The 20,422-nt window shown below is 40.1% G+C and overlaps 3 protein-coding genes across 4 annotated transcripts; 1 reads left to right on the forward strand and 2 right to left on the reverse strand.

Annotated features, from left to right (window-relative positions):
- Window positions 1-11,173: 11,173 nt before the first annotated feature.
- Window positions 11,174-12,334, forward strand: LOC110901285 (protein IQ-DOMAIN 14). The gene is made up of 5 exons (XM_035983097.1): window positions 11,174-11,183; window positions 11,272-11,345; window positions 11,567-11,692; window positions 11,779-12,209; window positions 12,325-12,334. The coding sequence occupies exons 1-5, from the start codon at window positions 11,174-11,176 to the stop codon at window positions 12,332-12,334; spliced, it is 651 nt and encodes a 216-aa protein (XP_035838990.1).
- Window positions 12,335-12,538: 204 nt separating this feature from the next.
- LOC110927333 (shewanella-like protein phosphatase 2) lies at window positions 12,539-14,003 on the reverse strand. The gene has a single exon (XM_022171001.2). It carries the CDS (start codon window positions 13,942-13,944, stop codon window positions 12,799-12,801), a length of 1,146 nt encoding a protein of 381 aa, XP_022026693.1. The 5' UTR covers window positions 13,945-14,003; the 3' UTR covers window positions 12,539-12,798.
- A 1,770-nt stretch (window positions 14,004-15,773) lies between these two features.
- Window positions 15,774-19,840, reverse strand: LOC110927332 (cysteine synthase). 2 transcript variants are annotated; one of them, XM_022170998.2, is made up of 10 exons: window positions 19,514-19,840; window positions 18,817-18,926; window positions 18,191-18,248; window positions 17,558-17,821; window positions 17,346-17,483; window positions 17,213-17,264; window positions 17,054-17,133; window positions 16,276-16,335; window positions 16,114-16,194; window positions 15,774-16,026 (listed from the first exon to the last, which is right to left on the reverse strand). In XM_022170998.2, the coding sequence occupies exons 1-10, from the start codon at window positions 19,712-19,714 to the stop codon at window positions 15,934-15,936; spliced, it is 1,137 nt and encodes a 378-aa protein (XP_022026690.1). In that variant the 5' UTR covers window positions 19,715-19,840; the 3' UTR covers window positions 15,774-15,933. The 2 variants fall into 2 exon arrangements, with proteins under 2 accessions (XP_022026690.1, XP_022026691.1); XM_022170999.2 differs by having other exon boundaries at window positions 17,054-17,103; window positions 19,514-19,839.
- Between the last annotated feature and the right edge of the window lie 582 nt (window positions 19,841-20,422).

Consider the following 20,422-nt stretch of genomic DNA (forward strand, 5'->3'; position numbering starts at 1 on the left):
TGCTAAGGAGCCTTTTCTTTGTGTGTTAATCAAAGTTCCCTCTACTGGCAAAAAAAATTAGAAGCTCATTTGTCAACCACCCCTCATAATAAGATTATTTTGATTTGTTAATTTACATCAATCAAAAGGAAACCACAAATAAAACCACACTACACCAATTGTTCTAATAAAGTTACAATTGAGCATGTATTATTTTAGTAAAATAAACATAAAAAGTTTAATAATGAGACCTCCAATTAACAAAGGATCAAGATAATCAAACATGTGATACAATACCTTAAATACTTAAATGAAAGAATTACCCGAATAAGTTGCTACATGTAAACACAGTACCTTAAAAATAAGCTTCACCAAAAAATTGATAGTGTAAAGTTTATTATCTATACTTAAAAGATTTTTTAACCAATACAAACAAACTAAGATTTTCAAATTGGGCTAGAATTGATGAAGGATAATCCCATATATGCTATTAAAAAATAATTACAACTAACTGTGCTATGCTTTCGTCTTTTTTTTTTTTTTTTTTTTTGGAGTTTAATCGAGTCCCCACAACCATTTCCAATTCATCCTCACAAACAGGGGCGGACCTGTAGTTGTATTCGGGCGTAGCCCGGGCTACGGCTCAAGTTTTTACCAGAAGTGTAAAATTTTTATTTTTTTTTTCGATTTTTATACATAGGACACCCCTGAACAAGTACGAGGACACCCCTCAAATTTTTTTACAAAATAATAAACCTAGTTGGTAAGCCCAAATAAGTAAATAATAGCACACTAGGTAAGCCCAAATAAGTAAATAATAGCCCAAGATTGAATGATTATTGATTTGGGCGGCATGTTTAATCAATAAGGGATATCAAACGTCGACCCCAGTAGTCAGACGTCGAAGCTAGATTCTCGAACACAAAAAAAGAGCCAAAAACGAACTGTGTAATCGAAATCGAACGAACAGTGTGAAATCGAAATCGAACGAACAGCCGAGAAGGCGAGAACAACTGTGAAATCGAACGGAATTGCCGAATTGGTATTTGATTTGGTAGAAGCGACGGTTTCTGAACATAATACAAGTTGGTTTGATATTTGATTGTTATTTCATTGTTATTTGTTTGATAACTGATTGATTGTTATTTGATATTTTGATTGATAATTGTTCGAACATGCGGCTGCCATTGATTCATAGAACATTCGGACTTATTTGATAATTGATATACTGTTTTTTTTTACGTTGAACTGTTGAAGCAATGTTGTTTACTTGATAATTAGCCAATATACTCTTTTTTGTTTGATGTTGATTGATAATTGGCAGCCGCACGCCCGCACATCGAGTCATCGAACATAGTCAAAGACGAGACCATTGGCGAAGCTTAACCCGAATAACGGGGGGGTCGAAAACGTATATACCCAAAAATTTCTATAGAACCGGGGGGTCGAAAACGTATATACCCAAAAATTTCTATATGAAAGCTACATATATAACACTATTGAGTACTGAACGAAAAGTTCGGGGGGTCGGGCGCCCCCCGGCCACCTTCTAAGCTACGCCCATGGACGAGACGAATAGATGATCATATCGAACAGAAGATTAACTGATTATTGGTTAGTTTTATTAGTTTTATTCTTGTTACTTGTTGTTATTGGCTGATTATTGGTTGTTAGTTTGATTGTTAATTGATTGTTTGATTGTCAAGACGGATTTACGCAATCGAATGGGCCAAGAATTTTTGAACAATGCTATGGTTTGTGCGGTCGAAAAGGATTTTTTACGTGAAGTAAAAGAGGACGATGTGATGGAACGATTTCAAGTTATGAAAAAAAAAGAAGAAGACAAATCTATTAGGTAATTGTTTTACTTTATTTATTTATTGTCGTTTTTTTAATATTGTATGATTGCACGGTATAAAATTTTTTTTTTGATACCCCTGAGTTAATGTTCTAGTTCCGCCACTGCTCACAAACATAGAGTTATTTTTCCCAGTTTTAAGATCTTTTCAAATTAACTTTGATCTCTTTTAGGGTGGAGGGAGTGGTTAGACACTTTGAATAAGTAAACTTTCAAATCACGCAATCACATAGCACCATATCAATTGTTTACCTAATGCTAAAAAATGTTGACGGTGGTTTAGCTAATGTGGTTTAGGCAAACTATTTTCTTAAAAAAAACAAATGAGTGATTAGTTGAAAAGGCATGGACCCCAACACACACACTCTCTCTCTCCCTCCCTTCACCGAGTTGGTGAACTTTCACCGATTTCTCCCCAAAATCGGTAGAACGAGAAACAAACTTAGCGGTGGTCACCAATCGGTGCCGACCACCTTTATCGCTCGACACCATATACCCTTATAACATTATATATCCAATCCGATTTGTTAATTAAAAAAACACCAATGAAGCATACTTGTCTATATGATTTCGTTAAAAGGCTTTCTTGAGGCGCGTCGATTTCATGAGAAACTGATTGGAACCACGAATGAATTTAAGAAAAATACAAATCATATGCAAAGAAAGAATCAAAAGCCCCGTATACTTCCTCTTTGACATTTGGTAATCCCATTATCTGACAAGAAGCGATAATGTCAAAATCACAACAATAATAAAAACTATTATATTGAAGAAGATTTACATCAGAATAGCATTATACATATGGATATATTCGAGAAAAAAACATACGACAAACTTTAACAATCAAAACAATAAGAAGCAACGACGTACATCACCACAATCTAACCAAAGCAGAGAAATCTTGTGGTGATTAAGTTTGATAACCAACGATCTTGCCTTCCGAACAGATGAGATAGATCTAGAGTTTGGGTGAGAGAAACGACCTGAGGGGAAAGATATCCATTTGTTTGAAAAATGGAATCAAGGGGTCTGGATATTTTTTTTGTATCACGGGTCATTGGGCTGTTGAAAATAATCTCTGTGCGGCCCAATAAAGTGAATACCATATAGACGGGAATTAATCCCATAAATAAAGAGATATGATGTATATCTTTAATTCTAAAAAAATAAGTATTTATAATTAATTATTTAATTAGAAGAGTGATATGGGGAAAATTAAAAAAAAACAGATAGCTCCAATGATTGACACGTGTCCCAAACTTGGTTTCTTTTATTATAGTAGATAGATTATTAAAAAATCTTACAATCAAAAAACCTGCAAGCACCAAAGTCAAAATCCCATATCCTCCATAATCTTCAACACTAACAATGAAATAATTAAACAAGGAGTAGTCATCGACGGCGTCATTATCACGCGATGAGTGTGACCCAGATAGGGATATCCAATGGTGTCGCTTTCTTTCTAAAATGGTGTAAGTTCAAATAAATAAAAGGTTATGTTTTATTTAGGGTGTAGGGAGTGGTTAAACACTTTGAGTGGCAAACTAAAAAATTAACCAATGAGAGTGTGCCATGTCAAAGTGGTAAACTATGCTCAAAATGTTAGCAATGGTTTAGACACTTGGTGAAGTGGTAAACTATTTTTTTTAAAAAAAAGAAAAAAGGTGTGATTGGTTGAGATTGGATTGGACCCCACCCCACAATACCCTCTCTCTCACATCTCTCCCTCTTCCCGAATCGGCATCCACTCACCGATTTTACCCCCCTTTTCGGCAAATGGTTTCGGCAAACAATGTTGGCATTGGTTTGCCAATCGGTAAAGTGGGTTTACCACTTTCCACACCGTACACCCTTAAGTGTAAAATAATATGTTAAAAATAACGAAATAACCGTATGCCTATAAAAGATTGATTAAAACTGTTGAAAATGGAAATAGTTGTAAGAGGAAACATTTATTTTGAAGCGAAAACGTTTTATCCAAATAAATAAAAATTATATATTAAAAAAAGAAATATGTTACATTATAAAAAGACAAAAAAAGATGGCGTGTGAAAATGCAAAGTATTTAGGTTGGTTATAATAAAATAAAATAATATGAAAACACATGGATGGATGGATGTCATAGATTATTATAACGTGTGTGTCCCATCTACCTCGTCTCCTTGGACCACATCCACCAGCAAACGAGAAAAAGCAGCACCTTTACAGGCAGCTGTCCATCTACTTTAATCTTTCTTTTTTTTTTTTTAATGAAAAGGCAGAGACATCCGGATCACCCGAAGTAGAAAATGTGGTGATCCGGTCCATCCACCTAGAAAGAAACTCACAACTAATAAAACCTCGTGACTCAACCCGAAACAAAATTTGTCCTAAACAAGACAGTCCATGAAAAAAGTCATGGGGCTCGGTGGTGGTGTCCTCCATCAACTTTGATTTTTATTATATGTTGAAAGAAGGAAATGATCATAAGACAAGACTCAAGAAAGAAAGAGGGAAGAATTTTCAAACAGAAGAAGAGAAGCCCAAAGACGTTTTGTGTTGTGGACCCACGTTTACACGCCGCAGCAAGCAACGAAGATGATGATGATGACAAAAATAAAACACTAATTGCACATTCTTAAATAAATACTTTTAAAACAAACAACAGGGTCAGGTCAGCCGGTCAGGGTCTGGGTCTGGGTCTGGATGGATCCCAAGTAAAGTTGCTTTGCTAAACCACCAACCCACAAATGAAGAATTAGTCATTTAGTCCACCTTCTGAAACATTCTTCATCTTCAAAGATTTCTTCTTCTGGGTGGTCATGTTTCATCTTCTGTGATTGTTTGGTTTGGGTGTAGATTTCAGCTCTACATAATAATAATAATAATAATAATAATAATAATAATAATAATAATAATTAATTAAGGTAACAACACTTTCACCCTTTTTCTTTATATATATGCTTTGTTTCTTGAAATTCTGAGCTTTGTTGTTTTTGGTTTATAATAAATAATAAATAAATATTATCTTATCTTCACACAAGGCCTCCCTTGTCTACGCTCACCCAGGTAGCTCGCTTTTCAGGCGTATTTTTTAGGTCAAGTTCCGACTAAATACAGCCAAGAATAGTTTTTCAGGCCAAGTTCCGACCAAGTTCGCTTCAAAAGCCCCACTTTCAGGCCCTCATACGCATTTTCAAGCCAAGTTCCGACGGAACAATCATCTGAACTGTTACGATCGCGTTATGTTTAGTTAATCCAGTTTGTTTTCTGTTTGTTTTCGTTTGCATGTTGAGGGACCATTATGGCCTTCATGGTTAGTTTGGGGTTTGTTTTGTAAACTTGGTTATTTGTTTTTGATTTAAATGCATGCGTGATAAGGTTTCTGATTCATTCAGAAATCAAGTTTCCTAATTCCTCTCTCAATTAGCTTCTTACCTTATCAAGGGTATCAGAGCCACCGATTCCTCATCGGAGCTCTGCCGCCGCCGCCACCATGACCAACACGCGCAACAGTGAAATCGACAGTACTCTCAAGTCCCACGACAAGGCGATCACGGAGATCCGGGCCGCCTTATCCGCACTGATGAAGAGCCAAGAACAATCGTCAAAGCAACAGGAAGAGATCTTGAAGGTTGTTCGTGACAAATCCAACTCGTCGGACAGCTCGTTTGGATCGTCCGGTCCCGACGCCGACGCTAGGGGATCGAAACCGTTCCGGATCGGCAAAATTGAATTCCCCAAGTTCTCGGGGGAAGACGTGGAGGGGTGGGTTTATCGTTGCGAGCATTTTTTCGCAATGGATGAGACCGCAGACGACGCTAAGTTGAGATGTGCAGCGGTTCACTTGGAGGGGGACGCTTTGCAGTGGCACCGGGCTTATATGAAGACTAGAAACGCCACGGTGGCGGAAGTTCCCTGGCCGGAGTACGTCCGTTCGATCTCGGCTAGGTTTTCGGATGCCCTATTCGAAGATCCTCTCGAGGAGATGGCTTCACTTCAACAAACGGGTACGTTACAAGAGCTAAACAATGCTTTCGATGCACTTTTGAACAAGGTGTCACTAAGCGAGCCTCAAGCGGTTAGCCTCTACATCAAGGCCCTTAAACCGGATATTAAGGGTCCGGTCAAGATGTTCAAACCTAGAACATTGCATGAGGCCTACGGGTTGGCCAAGACACAAGCTTTGAACAATGATACGCTGGAAGAAAAATTCGCCAATGGGAAATGGAGTATGGGTTCCCAGAAAGCGAACAACACTAAAATTACCCCACCCTCCAATGCAGCCAAGTTGCCACTATTACCCACACCCAATCGACCCGTTACGACAGCCTCCAAACCGGGTTCTACGCAGCGCCGTTTGAGCAGCAAGGAGCTCGAACAAAAAAGGGCCAAAGGAGAGTGTTTTTGGTGTACGGAAAAATTCGTTCCGGGTCATAAATGTGCACGGACGAAGGGGCAGGTTTTTGTGATCGAGATGGAAGAGGAGGAGGAAACCGAGGCTGAGGTGGTACAAGATGAGGAGAAGGAGCACCATATTTCGATACATGCGCTCACCGGGATGCCATCTTATTCAACCATGCGAGTCCAAGGGTCAATGGGAAATCGTCAACTTCATATTCTCATTGATTCCGGGTCGACGCATAATTTTATCGACACCCGGGTGGCCAAAAAACTCCAGTGCGAGGTGCGAGACATACCTCCCATTCAAGTCGGGGTGGCGGACGGGAAGAAGTTAGAATGTAAGCAGTTTTGCCCGGAGTTTCAATGGGCGATGCAAGGTTATTGGTTTAAAACGGAGGTATTGCTTCTTACTCTTGAGAACTACGACATGATTTTGGGGGTACAGTGGCTTCTCCCATTGCAGGATATATTATGGAATTTCCAAAAGATGACTATGAGATTCGAATTGGAGGGTAAGTTGTACGAACTCAAGGGCCTGCAAAACAACAAATTTTTCGTGTGTTCCACAGAAAAGATCGAGGGAATGTTGTCTAAACAAGCGAAGGGCAGCCACCTGCAGTTGTTTGCATTACATATGGCCGAGTATGGGGCCGAGTCCTCCATGCAGTCTTCACGGGTTATACGAGACCCGACAGCCTCCAACGAAGAGCAGACGTGGAAGCGTCTCATCAGAGAATTCCCGGAAGTGTTCCAAACGCCGCAAGGGCTGCCACCACCGAGGCCGTTCGACCACCGTATTACCCTCCAACCCGGGACGGCCCCGATCAGCCAACGGCCCTACCGTTACCCAGCGGTGCAAAAAGATGTAATCGAACGAACCACCCGCGAACTGCTGGAAACGGGGGTTATACAAAATAGCCACAGCTCCTTCGCAGCCCCCGTTGTGTTGGTCAAGAAGAAGGACGGACAGTGGCGCATGTGCATGGATTACCGCCGTCTCAATGAGGTAACCGTAAAAGATAAGTTCCCAATTCCGTTAATAGAAGAATTATTAGACGAGCTTGGGGGGGCTACCGTGTTTTCTAAGTTGGACTTACGTTCCGGGTACCACCAAGTTCGCATGGCTCCGGAAGATGTACACAAAACGGCATTTCGCACCCACGAGGGCCATTATGAGTTCCTCGTTATGCCGTTTGGATTAACGAACGCCCCGGCAACGTTCCAAGCCCTTATGAACCACGTCTTCCGTTCGATGTTACGAAAAGGGGTATTGGTTTTTTTTGACGACATCTTGGTTTACAGCCGTGATGAGCAACAACATGTACAACAGTTGAGACGGGTTTTGGCCATTATGAAAGAAAATAAGTTGTTCGCGAAGGAATCAAAGTGTGTTTTTGGGGGACGAGCCGTGGAGTACTTGGGACACATCATATCGGGTGACGGGGTGAAAACCGACCCAACCAAAATTGAAGCCATACAGCAGTGGCCCACACCGAGAACACTTAAACAACTACGAGGGTTTTTGGGGTTAGCGGGGTATTATAGGCGGTTTATTCGTTCGTTCGGTATGATCGCTAAACCTCTCACGAATCTGCTTAAAAAAGACGCCTTTAAATGGAACGACGAATCACAAGACGCCTTCGAACGACTCAAAACAGCCTTATCCTCGGCCCCTGTTTTAGCGCTCCCGGACCCGAAAAAACCCTTTGTCATCGAGACAGACGCATCGGCTGGGGGTATCGGGGCGGTTTTGATGCAAGACAACCACCCGATTTCTTTTTTGAGCCGAGCCTTATCTCCAAAGCAAAATGCCTTGTCAGTTTATGAAAAAGAATTATTAGCGATTATGGTGGCTGTGAAACAATGGCATTACTATCTCATCACAGGCCCTTTCGTCATCCGTACCGATCAGCGAAGCTTGAAGCATTTGTTGGCACAGAAAATCACTACACCGTTACAACACAAGTGGCTGGCCAAGTTAATGGGTTATGACTACAGCATCGAATACAAACAGGGACGTGAGAATGTAGCAGCGGATGCCCTTTCTCGGGTGCAAGGGGGGGTTTTGTTCGAGATGGCGGTGTCACAGTTAGAACCGTTGTTGCTAAAGAGAATAATAGAGAGCCAGCAAGGGGATGTGGAAGTGAAGGGAATAATACAAAAAATTGAAAACGGAGAAACGGTACCAAGGTTTCGCTGGAACGAAAGGTGGTTAACAAAGGGGGATCGAATGGTGGTAGGGGCCGATATACAATTACGAGAGGAGATAGTCAGGCTATGTCACGAGACCGCGATAGGAGGGCACTCCGGGTTACGGGCTACGACCCAACGGGTCAAGGGAATGTTTTTTTGGAAGGGTATATCCAAAGTGGTCCGACGGTTGTTGCGGGCATGCGATGTGTGTATGAGAGCGAAAAATGAGAACGTGGCGTATCCGGGTTTATTGCAGCCCCTCCCGATACCTAATGCGATTTTTGAAGATATATCAATGGATTTCATTGGGGGTCTACCGAAGGTTAAAGGAAAGGACACGATATTTGTGGTGGTCGATCGACTAACGAAGTATAGCCATTTTATGACGTTGTGTCACCCGTTTTCGGCTAAGGATGTAGCACAGGTATTTCTTGATAATGTATTTAAGCTACATGGGTGTCCTAAGTCCATCGTGTCGGATAGGGACCCAATATTCCTCAGTTCGTTTTGGACGGAATTTTTAAACTTGCAAGGGATAGAGGCCGGGTTGTCCACCGCGTACCACCCACAGTCGGATGGCCAAACGGAGGTAGTTAACCGATGTTTGGAAGGGTACTTAAGATGTATGGTGATGGAGAGACCACATACTTGGGTCAAATGGGTGTCTTTGGCGGAATGGTGGTACAACACCACATTCCACTCGTCCTTGGAAAGAACACCGTTTGAGGCCTTGTACGGGTACCGACCTCCGTTGCATATTCCGTATATTCCGAGGGACTCGAGGGATACGGAGGCGGATGAAGTCATGCAGGACCGAGAGAGTACCATAAAGGTGGTTAAACAAGCGTTACTCAAGGCGCAAAACCGTATGAAACAACAAGCAGATAAACATCGGTCGGAGCGGGTATTCGAGCCGGGGGTATGGGTATATCTCAAGTTACAACCGTACATGCAGAATTCACTCCGGGTTCATAAGCATTCCAAGCTGACACCTAAGTATTTCGGGCCGTTTATGGTGATTGAGAAGGTGGGGAATGTCGCTTATCGGTTGGATCTACCGGAGGAGGCCCAAATTCATCCGGTGTTTCATGTGTCGTTGCTGAAAGAAGCGGAGGGACAGCCGAGTAAAATAATACCGTTGCCGACAGCGTCTAGGTTCATTCTTCAACCGCAGAAGGTGCTGGAGAGGAAGTTGGTTAAGCGTCGGAATCGGGCCGCTATGAAGGTTTTAGTGCAGTGGAAGGATCAGGGAGAACAAGATGCTACGTGGGAATACCTGGACGAGATGAGGCTACGGTTTCCGGATTTTTCGGAGCTCACTTCTTGAGGTCAAAAAGTGCTAAGGAGGGAGTCTTGTTACGATCGCGTTATGTTTAGTTAATCCAGTTTGTTTTCTGTTTGTTTTCGTTTGCATGTTGAGGGACCATTATGGCCTTCATGGTTAGTTTGGGGTTTGTTTTGTAAACTTGGTTATTTGTTTTTGATTTAAATGCATGCGTGATAAGGTTTCTGATTCATTCAGAAATCAAGTTTCCTAATTCCTCTCTCAATTAGCTTCTTACCTTATCATGAACAGGTCTCAAACAATTATTACCAACCCTAGAATCAACCTAAACTAGCTTTAAACAAGCCTTTAAAATTTGTATTTTTATACTATACGCTAAGCTTAAAAAAGAGCTCCTTTGCGCTTGCTTTTAACAACTATGTATAGCCCAGCCCAGGATTTTGTTGTTATATCTTCTTTAATGATCTTGATTATGAATTTATGATCCTGGTGGCTTTACAGGGTAAGAAAGTAATGCTAGGAACATGGGAAAGAAAGGCAGTTGGATTTCTTCAATTAAGAGGCTTTTTACGTCCAGATCCGACCCACTGAATGCAAGTATCCAAATCATTTATTTGTTAATAGGAGAGGATATTGCAGCAGCAGCTTTATTGATTTATTATGTTTACAATCTGTTTGTTTGTTGCAGGAAGAAGCTCACAAGAAAAGTAAGGACAAGGGCAGAAGAGGAAGGTTTAAACATGGATCCTTCTTTCCCCTTTGCAGAGAGCCAAGCAGTATTGAGCAAATCTTGGGCGAAATTGACCAACATAACTTATTTGTGCCTACTGCACAACCACATCCACAACCTCAACAACAGCCACAACAACAACAACCGCAACAACAGCCACAGCCACAGCCACAGCCACAGCCACAACCACAGCCACAACCACAACTACAGCCACCACCACAGCCACAACGACAGAAACAACCACAATCACAGCCACAGCCCCAATCACAATCAAAGCGACAACCACAATCACAGCCACAGCCCCAGCCCCAATCACAATCAAAGCTACAACCACAATCGCAATCAGAACAAGCACAACAAAAACCACAACCTTCTTCAGGAAGGCCTGTATCTCCTCCTCCACAGAGGCTTACTTCACCTCCAACAACTGTTCACCAACAGCCTAAAATCAGCCACATACCAGAATCATCTCTACAACAACGCCACCTTTCAGCTACCAGGATCCAGGCTGTCTATCGAGGTTATATGGTAAGCATTTATACTTTGATTAAATTTACAAATCACCATTCTCCTTGCAATTGACATCAGAGTTGCTTTGAAATGTAAAACTTGATGTCAACATTGTTACATACACCAACTTTCACTTAAGTTTGAAGTTGACAGTTATAAACGTTTTACTTGATGGCGGATACATCGGTGGTAAATAATACCTACCGGTTTAATATATAGTTGCAGTATTACAATGATGGATGGATGTATGTACAGGTAAGGAGGAACACACGAAGTTTGACAGGCCTTGTGAGGCTTCAAAGTGTTATAACAAGTAAAAATGTGAAACGACAGACAGTGAACGCCATGAAGCAGATGCAGCTGTTGGTCAGAGTCCAAACACAAATTCGGTCACGAAGAATCCAAATGTTAGAGAATCAAGCATTCAAACCACAACCTAACAAAAACAGTCCTCATAAACAAGTAAGATAAAATTACTTGGCCTTTCTACAGTCAAATTATCCCAAACAAAAACGGCCATTTGAGTGTCAATAATATAGCTTGTAACGATGACTAATGTATATCAAAATGATGATTAGATGTATCTTTGTTCAGTTAGTTATACGTTTGTTGGTTGGATATGTTGTAGTCAGACGAAGACGAGCACTGGGATGATAGCGTGATTACAAAAGAGGAAAGAGACGCAAGGTTGCAGAGAAAAGCTGATGCGGCTATTAAGAGAGAAAGAGCCATGGCATATGCACATTCTCACCAGGTACTACACACCTACACCTAACCTACTTTGAAAGTCCAACACAAATTCTTATGCTAAATTTCTAATATATATGTACGTTCCTTCAGTTACGGAAAGACACGCCATCATCAGCTCATAAAACGAGTGGATACCCCTTGTGGTGGAAGTGGGTGGAACAACAACTGCCTTATCATACCACCACCACCCCTACTCAAAAGAACCATCAGTTTGCAACCACGCCTTCGAGATCAACCCACAAGCAGCTTGACACGACGCCTAATACACCAACGTCATCAAGGTCCACAAACCGATGGATCAAAGCAAGAAAAGCAGCTTCTCTTTATTCAATGAAGGATGATGATAGCTTGAGGAGCTGCCCACCATTTTCGGTCCCCAACTACATGAGCCCGACTGCATCAGCAAGAGCTAAAGCAAGACCAAGCAGCAATCCGAAGGAGAGGTGTGCCACCCCCACCACTCCTTGTAGTGAATCATCTAAAAGGAGGTTTTCATCTCCTTTTACACCAAGGTCCAACAGGTCTATTGGGGATATGAGCATAAATTCTTCAGTGGGGAGGAAACCTTTTAACAGATTTGTGTGATTTTGTTCTGGTTTCAGTTTTCTTATTTTATTGATTGTGTTGTTTTAACAGGGGTGTGTAGTGCTATTACTATATATGATGGATGAATTGATGTGAGTGTACTAATGTGTGTGTGTGTGTGTGTTAATAAAAAGAGATTATTTTTTGTGCCTTGGTGGGTCAAAATTCACAGCCAATAAACTGCTTAATGTATGTATGTTTATGATGGATTGATGAGAGAGTACTAAATAAATACTAATGTATGAAGGGATGCACAAAATCAAAATAAAAGGCAAAGATCAAAGTTGATGCATAATGTTGTTTGAAGCTTTAAACCACATAACTAGAGTCTTAATAATGACAAGCTTTAATGTTGTCTATAAAAGCTAGTTACCTTAGCTATGAAATTTTGTTTTTTGGTGACAAAATCATCATCCCAAACAGACAGATATTGACTCAAAACAAAGTGATTGAAAAGTTGAATCCAATGCAGAACAATAATCTCCATCCCCTCAATGTCTGAGCATAAATAATGATTACTACAATCTAAGCCTCCACTTGCACTTGTTCAGGTACAGGGATAGGGACCGGGACTGGGGCCGTCAACAAATCAACATTGTTATACATATTCATAGGGTTCGACGTCAGGATTCTCACCCCTGACCCGTCACTAATCTCTAGAACCTCAGGCAACCCATTTATGCACCCTTTAGACATACCCACATCGATTCTAAGAGCCCGATTTTCACACACGCCGTTTATGCCTTGCTCTTGAATAGTATGCCCCATGATCATCCTCCTAGCACCTGGGATTGTCGAAAGCACATGTTCAAGCGTACCACAGTCACAATCTTTCACCACCTCATTCGAAAATATCCTCAACCAAACAAGCGAATTCCTCCCCCTAACCAAACTGGAAGCCACCCTCTCCTTCACCCCACTAATCCAATCCCTAACCTCTTCATTAATCCGCTCCAACCCATAAACCACATGCCGCGGCAACATCCCACCATGAACAAACACATTCTCCCCCACCACAACCACAGTCAAATTCTTCGACAAAAACCTCCTGGCTATGGGCCCGTTGGGCCTCAATGCAGCAATCCTGGCTCTAAACCCATCAACATACTCATGTTTGACGCCTGGAAAACTGAATGGCACCCCGTCATACAAATCTTTGTCCAGTTCCAAGCCATCACACAAACTTTTCATCCGATTCCCAACAGAAAACCAATAAGCCCAATTCTTAAACTCAAGAAGGCCAGATGGGGTAACATATCTAAAATCTCCATCCACATTCATGATCTCATGATTCCCATTCATGGTAATGATATTACCACCGGCCATGGCAGCCTGGCATTTGAGCTTCTCTAAGAAGTATAATATTTTTAACTCCTGGCCGCCTCGGTCGAGGACGTCACCGACCTGGACGAGGGTGGTGGAGCCGCCGGACCAGCGGTCGGTGGAGTCGATTAAGCCGGCGAGGCGGAGGGATTGTTTGGATTTGTTGAGGTCGCCATGGAGGTCGCCGATGGCGATGAGGCGGTGGGGTGTGGGGAAGGTGGTTTGGAGAGGTGGTGGAGAGGGTTCGGGTGGGAGGAAGAGGCCGCCGGTGACGCAGAAGTCGACGAAAGTGTCGACGAAGGAAGATAGGAGGGTGGGTAGGTTTTTGCAGTTCGACTCGGACTCCATTCCTTCCTGTTGATTGTTGCGTTGCGTTAAGGCGTTGTGTTTGTTTTGTAAACTAAAATAATAAACTAGGAACTTTTCACGTGTTAAACACACTACTAAAAGTCTTCAGGTCGTCGGCTAAACAGTATAAATGAGGAAATTTCTATGGTATTATTGATTTTGATATTTTAAAGCTATAAAGTGAGGATGGCTTAGGGGTGGGTAACGCTAGAGGTGCACAAAACAGTTATTGAGCCCTACCTGAACTGGATAGGAATCGGGTAAGGCCCAATCCGGATCAGGTTTGGTATTTTATACTCATCTCTACTATACCCGGTTAGGGTAGGGTTGGGATCGGTTTCTACCCAAAAACTAGGTATAACCGGTTTTTGCTTAAAAATGTGTTTATAAGCGTTTTAACCCAAATTATTTAAGTTTATATGTTATATATATATATATAAAAACAAACATCACATTAATGAAAGTTAAAAAAAAATATTTATTTTTCATTAAAAAATATTTTTTATTGATTCATATTTTTGAAAAATACATGATAATAAACATAAAAAAGATTGATTTTATTACATTTTTATTTATTACAAGTTGCTAAATACACTCGAAGATAGCTCTTCTTCCTCGAGTACTCTTGCTTCAAGTATTATTTCATCATCGAGGTTTGTCTTGTCTTGTACACAATCCACCGCATCCAAATGATCTTTTCGGCAAATGCACATCTCTATCGATTCGGGAGTGAGACTTGTTCTTCGTATCGACAATACCCTGCCCCTAAGGGAAAAAGCGGATTCCAAAGTTACCGTAGAAGCTTGGACGCATAGTAAATCACGGGCCATGGCGGATAGAACCGAATATGCTTTAGCCTTTTCTTTCCACCATGCTAAAAGATCAAAGTTGTTATAAACTTCGGTAGACATACATACCCAAGCTACCATAACGCTTCCTAAAAGGAAAGGGGGTTGGGGATCACTGGATCAGTAATCTAAAAGACATGAACGAAGCATTATTGGCGAAATGGTTGTGGTGGTTTAGGGTGGAAAACCAAAGTATGTGGAGACGTGTCATTATAATAAAAGAAGTTGGAGCTTTTGCCCCTTAATATTTCAATAAGAGGGTGTTGGAACAAATATTGCAAGATGAAAATAAGCAGAAAATGTTTACAAAGTTTCATTTGAGGTAAGGTGAGGATGAAAGTGATATTCGCTTCTAGATCGATATATGGATGGAAATCGAGTGTTAAAGGATGGATGGCCCAAGCTTTTCGGTTTATAGGTGGAGAAGATGTGTAAAGTTGGTAGAGAGATTAACATCGGCTCAACATGGGATCGTGGGGTAAATGGCCACGGAGTAGAGCCCCTGAGTCAGAGACCGGGATGATGGTGGAATGGCAACCCCGTCGACCGATCTGGTAGCGCCTCGCGACTTCTGCAACCTTGATACAACTCTATTGTCAACAGAATTTAAAAAAAGAAAATAAGAAGTTAACCAATGCGAATTATCGAAGTGAATCAAATTAAATGAAAACTAGATGGATTAACGATGTATACTATTTAAAGTATAAATGGTGAAAGCGAAATTTAGAAAAATATATTATGTTGTATGTTTAATATTACTATTACTATTCATTCTTCGTCACTTCTTTTTATTGTATTGTATTTCATATTGATTTTTATTTGAAAAAATATAATATTCCCTAAAAGTTTCTACTTTATCAAATCAGCTAAAACGAAATTTGAAATAAGTCTGTTAACATCTTATATTAAAAGAAAAAAAGAAACAAGAAAGAAAGAAAAAAACGAAATTGTAGTCTATTTATAGATAAAGGAACTCAGGAAAGTCTACAATCATAGATGCAAATAATTAAAATTTATAAATTATTGGGTGATAAATAAAATCTGTAGCACACACATACTATGCTTTATTGCAAATCCTACCAAAACATACTTCGTAACTCACAATCAAGTTAAAAAGACAAAAATAAACAGAGACTAATACTCAGGCTGAAGCTTGCATTGCCTCGCACTCTTCCCGGATTGACTGGAAAAGAATTGTGGACAGGTATCGCTCCCCAAAGCTTGGAAACACAACCTGCAAACAAACCACCATTAATTAACATTTATTTAACAATTTTATGCTTTTTTTATATATATTTTGCGCTACAGCAGTGATGCATACCGCAATAAGTTTTCCAGCATTCTCAGGTCTCTTTCCAACCTTGATAGCAGCAGCAGCCGCCGCTCCAGAAGAGATGCCCACCTATAAAAATTTAATAAAACATGTCAATCACGTCCGCAACATCAGTCTACTACAACATAGTTAAAAGAAGTCACTCCATACCAACAGCCCTTCTTGCAGTGCCAATTGTTTCGCAGTCTCAACAGCTTCATCACTTGAAATCTGCAAGTACAAGTTTAAGTAAAAAACATGTCATTTATATATTATATATAGGAGAAGGATCCGTTACGAACCACCCTTTAATTGCGAGAACCAATGTGAACACAACCAAAAATACCTAAAAAAATCTAAAAAAGCACAATTTTTTTTAATAAAAATCGCTACTTTTCGTCAATAAAAAAAATTGGAGACTAAAAGTAGCGATTTTTATTAAAAAATATTAAAAAAAAATTTGTGTGTTTTTTAGATTTTTTTGGGGGTTTAGCTTTATGGTTTAGGTTTTGGGTCGTGTAGTGGGTTTATTTTGTTGTGGTCACATTGGTTCTCGCAATAAGGGTGGTTCTCGCATGAACCCTACCCTAAACACGCCCAATAAGGGTGGTTCAGAACCACCCTTACCCACCCCACCACAACCCAAAAACCTAAACACCCCCTCCCCAGTCCCCACAACCCAAAAACCTAAACACGCCCGCCCCCCCCCAAAAAAAAAGTCTAAACCATCTGTGTACTTTTGTAAAGCCAGGGACCAAATCCAAAATTTGGTAAACCACAGGGACCATTCGTGTACTTTAATAATAATATATGTCATTTGGGAACAGATATGTAAGATAAAGAGTCAATTAAGGCTCTATTACTGAGACTATAATAAAGAGTCAATAATATAAGCCCTATGCAAATAGATATAAGCTAGATGGAGGTCGAAAGAGTAAGAGTGTAAGACCTCTATCACTTCATCGAGCACGTCTTGATGCAAGTTCCCGGGTATAAAACCTGCTCCAATCCCTTGAATTTTGTGAGGGCCTGCACTTTCACATAATAAAAACTAGAAAAATTGACTACTTTAAATCACAAACCGAGTAATCGTCTTTAGAAATCTCACCAGGCTTTCCACCAGACAGAATATTGCTCTCCGTAGGTTCCACGCCAATCACCTGAGAATTAAGTTGAACGTCATCCAATTAATAAAAACAATCAAAAAACTTATCTGGATTTCGATAGGAGTTTGAAGTTACCTTAATATCAGGATTTTGAGTTTTGAGAAATCGACCAGCCCCTGAAATAGTTCCACCAGTTCCAATTCCCGCAACAAATATATCAACTTTTCCATTTGTGTCTTCCCAGATCTCCGGGCCAGTTGTCTCAAAATGTATCTGCAGAAAACTTGAATGTAAGTCCTAATTTACAAATGAGTATCAATGAAAAACGGCTTATAGGAGGACAGCACCTTTGGGTTAGCAGGATTATCGAACTGTTGAAGCATGTAAGCATTGGGTGTGCTGTTGACGATTTCTTCAGCTTTCTGAACCGCTCCTTTCATGCCCTTTGAAGAGTCTGTTAGAACAAGATCAGCTCCAAATGCCTTTAGAAGAACCCTTCTCTCAAGACTCATTGACGCTGGCATCGTCAATATCAGCTTATACCCTTTTGAGGCAGCGATAAATGCGAGACCGATACCAGTGTTCCCACTTGTAGGCTCAACCAATATACTCTGTAAACAACCAAAACAATAGCCTTATCATTTTGCCACTAACATCGCAAAAAGTCAATTGCCAACATAATTTTTTTGTCATTGTTAACTCCTTATGACGTTATATATAAGAAGTATTGGTTTTACAAGGTTATCTCAAAGCCTCTTCGAGTGAACCCCTTCATATCACAATTATATGTATATGGTACAGAACGTACTTCCATTAGACCTCTCAAAACAATATACAAAGGATAACTGTATGTTCTCTGTAAAATGAATTATTATGATTAGCGATGCATTACTTGATTCAACATGTGTTTACCGATACAAAAATATGTAAACGACATATCAAATTCTCATAACGTTAAAGAACATCAGCCGTATTTTTACCTTCCCCGGTGTTATAAGTCCTTTCTCTTCAGCATCAGTTATCATACTGTTTCCAATCCTGAATCCAGAAAAAGTGATTACTAAACTTACTATATGAGAATAGAAGTGAACGCTTGAAGAAAACAGAAAACTAATCAAAAGAAAATTTAAACAAAAACTTGTTGACAGCAAAAGTCCATTTCAAAGAGGGACCGTGACTTTTTCTAATATTTCAGTACTTAGAAAAATACCTGAAAACCAGCTACATAACGGTTGAGCAACAAAAATGTTAAAGGCTCAGATCGATTTGAACAGAAACACCAAAACACGAGACTGAATGAACCAGCTCAACTCTTTTGAATAACCCTAACCATCTATTTATACTAACCAAACATCTTTGAAAACAAGAAGCCTAAACCACTCAAATAAGAAACAAAATATGACTCCATATATAATAACTCCTTGTATAAATAATCCCAACTAAAAAGGCACTTATACCCCTGACCCATTCGGTTATGTGAACAAAGTGATTAAGTCCAACAGAAATAAACCTAGTCTAGATCATATATATATATATATTAGAAAAGGCATCATAGATTCATCTATAAACACTGTGATATAAATGGCTAAAGAGATGGCAGTTTCACCTGTCTTTGACACTGCAACACGGCTCCATAATTTCAAGCTTGGCTGCGATATTAGCGACGGATTCCTTTGCAATGCTATTCAAGTACACCATTGGAGTGTTCCCTATGAGCTGCATTACCATAATAACCAGGTCACTCTACTAACTATGTATGTATGTATTGCTTAAAATAAAGCAGCAGGGCCAGCTCAACCTTTTTTAGGCCCAAAGCATATCCTAAAATAAAAAAACATTTTTTTTGCTTACGATCTAACACATGATAACACACATGTTTTGTATACGAATCCTAAATTGCACAAGACCACACATAGTGGAGTTGGAGCGTGTTTTTAATTAAAAAGAAAACTTTTCCAAGTATAATGATTGTTTTGCTACCCTTGTCAAAACTAAAAATTAAACAAAGTTTAGAAACAAAAAACACTTTTAAATATGGAGGTTGATAATACCAAAACTTGCAGAACCATAGTTGACAAACGATGTCCGATTTTAGTATATAATCAAGAAAATTGGGGCCCTATCCATAAATGAAAATTAATAATATTCAGTGTCCCATCCATCACAAATCAAATCCCTACATTGTTTGTTTCTCCTGCTTGCTTTTTATCATCCAATTCCAATCCAATATTTGTATAATAAAAGGAGACAGCAGCACAATAATTACAATTAGTAGATCTGAGTGTTTGATTTAAAAAGAAAACCTGAGTAACATCATCGGCGATGTTAAGGGCTTCTTCGACTTCTGGCTTCACAGAAACGGCCTTACATACGATAGCGGCTGAAGAAAAAGAGGGTTTCTTGAAATGGAGAGAAAAGGGAAGAACACGAACATGGTGTGTGTAAAGGTTGGAGTTTGATTTGTGAAGAGGTAGCAGGTTGTTGGTGTTGATTAAGGAAGCCATTGTTGTTGATGATGGATCCGATAAGCTCACTGCACGCACGCCACAAATGAACAAGTCAAGCACCCATATTATTTTATCCTCTCCTTTTATATTCTATTCTAGGTTTCAACTTCTAATCTAAGGGCATGTTTGGGTAAGCTTATTGAAACAACTTATTGACTTATCGGCTTCTTGGAAAAGTCAGGATTTTGTGACTTATTGACTTATTGGCTTTTCCCCCTCACATACATCCTCTTTGCCAAACATCATTTTAGAGCTTATGACTTTTCAAAAAGCAATAAGTTGCTTCAAAAAGCTTACCCAAACATGCCCTAAGGGCAGGCGGGGTGGAGTATGTTTTTCCCGTGATGGAAATACATCACTCGTGTAACAATGCAAAACACCACCCGCCACCATCCTTTTCAACGCGTGAAAGTTATAACGCGTCAAAATTATCACGCGTGAGGTATTATGAGTGATGGTATTGTTGGATGTTGGGTGTTTTTGAGTGATGGGTGTTGTGAGTGATGATCATTTCCATTAAAAAAGGTAGTGAGTGATGGAATAATGATTGATGACATGGCGAAACTTGATTGGATGTTGTGAGTGATGAGTGATCATCAATCCCTCCCCCCTAATCCCCTTTGCTTTCCATACATTTGCTTCTTAGTTTTCGGGCGATGTGACACATTGGTTCAATATGATTAGTAGCTAGATTCTAGTCAGTCG

Source organism: Helianthus annuus, chromosome 2 (assembly GCF_002127325.2).
Source record: "Helianthus annuus cultivar XRQ/B chromosome 2, HanXRQr2.0-SUNRISE, whole genome shotgun sequence".
Taxonomy (NCBI): Eukaryota; Viridiplantae; Streptophyta; class Magnoliopsida; order Asterales; family Asteraceae; genus Helianthus; species Helianthus annuus.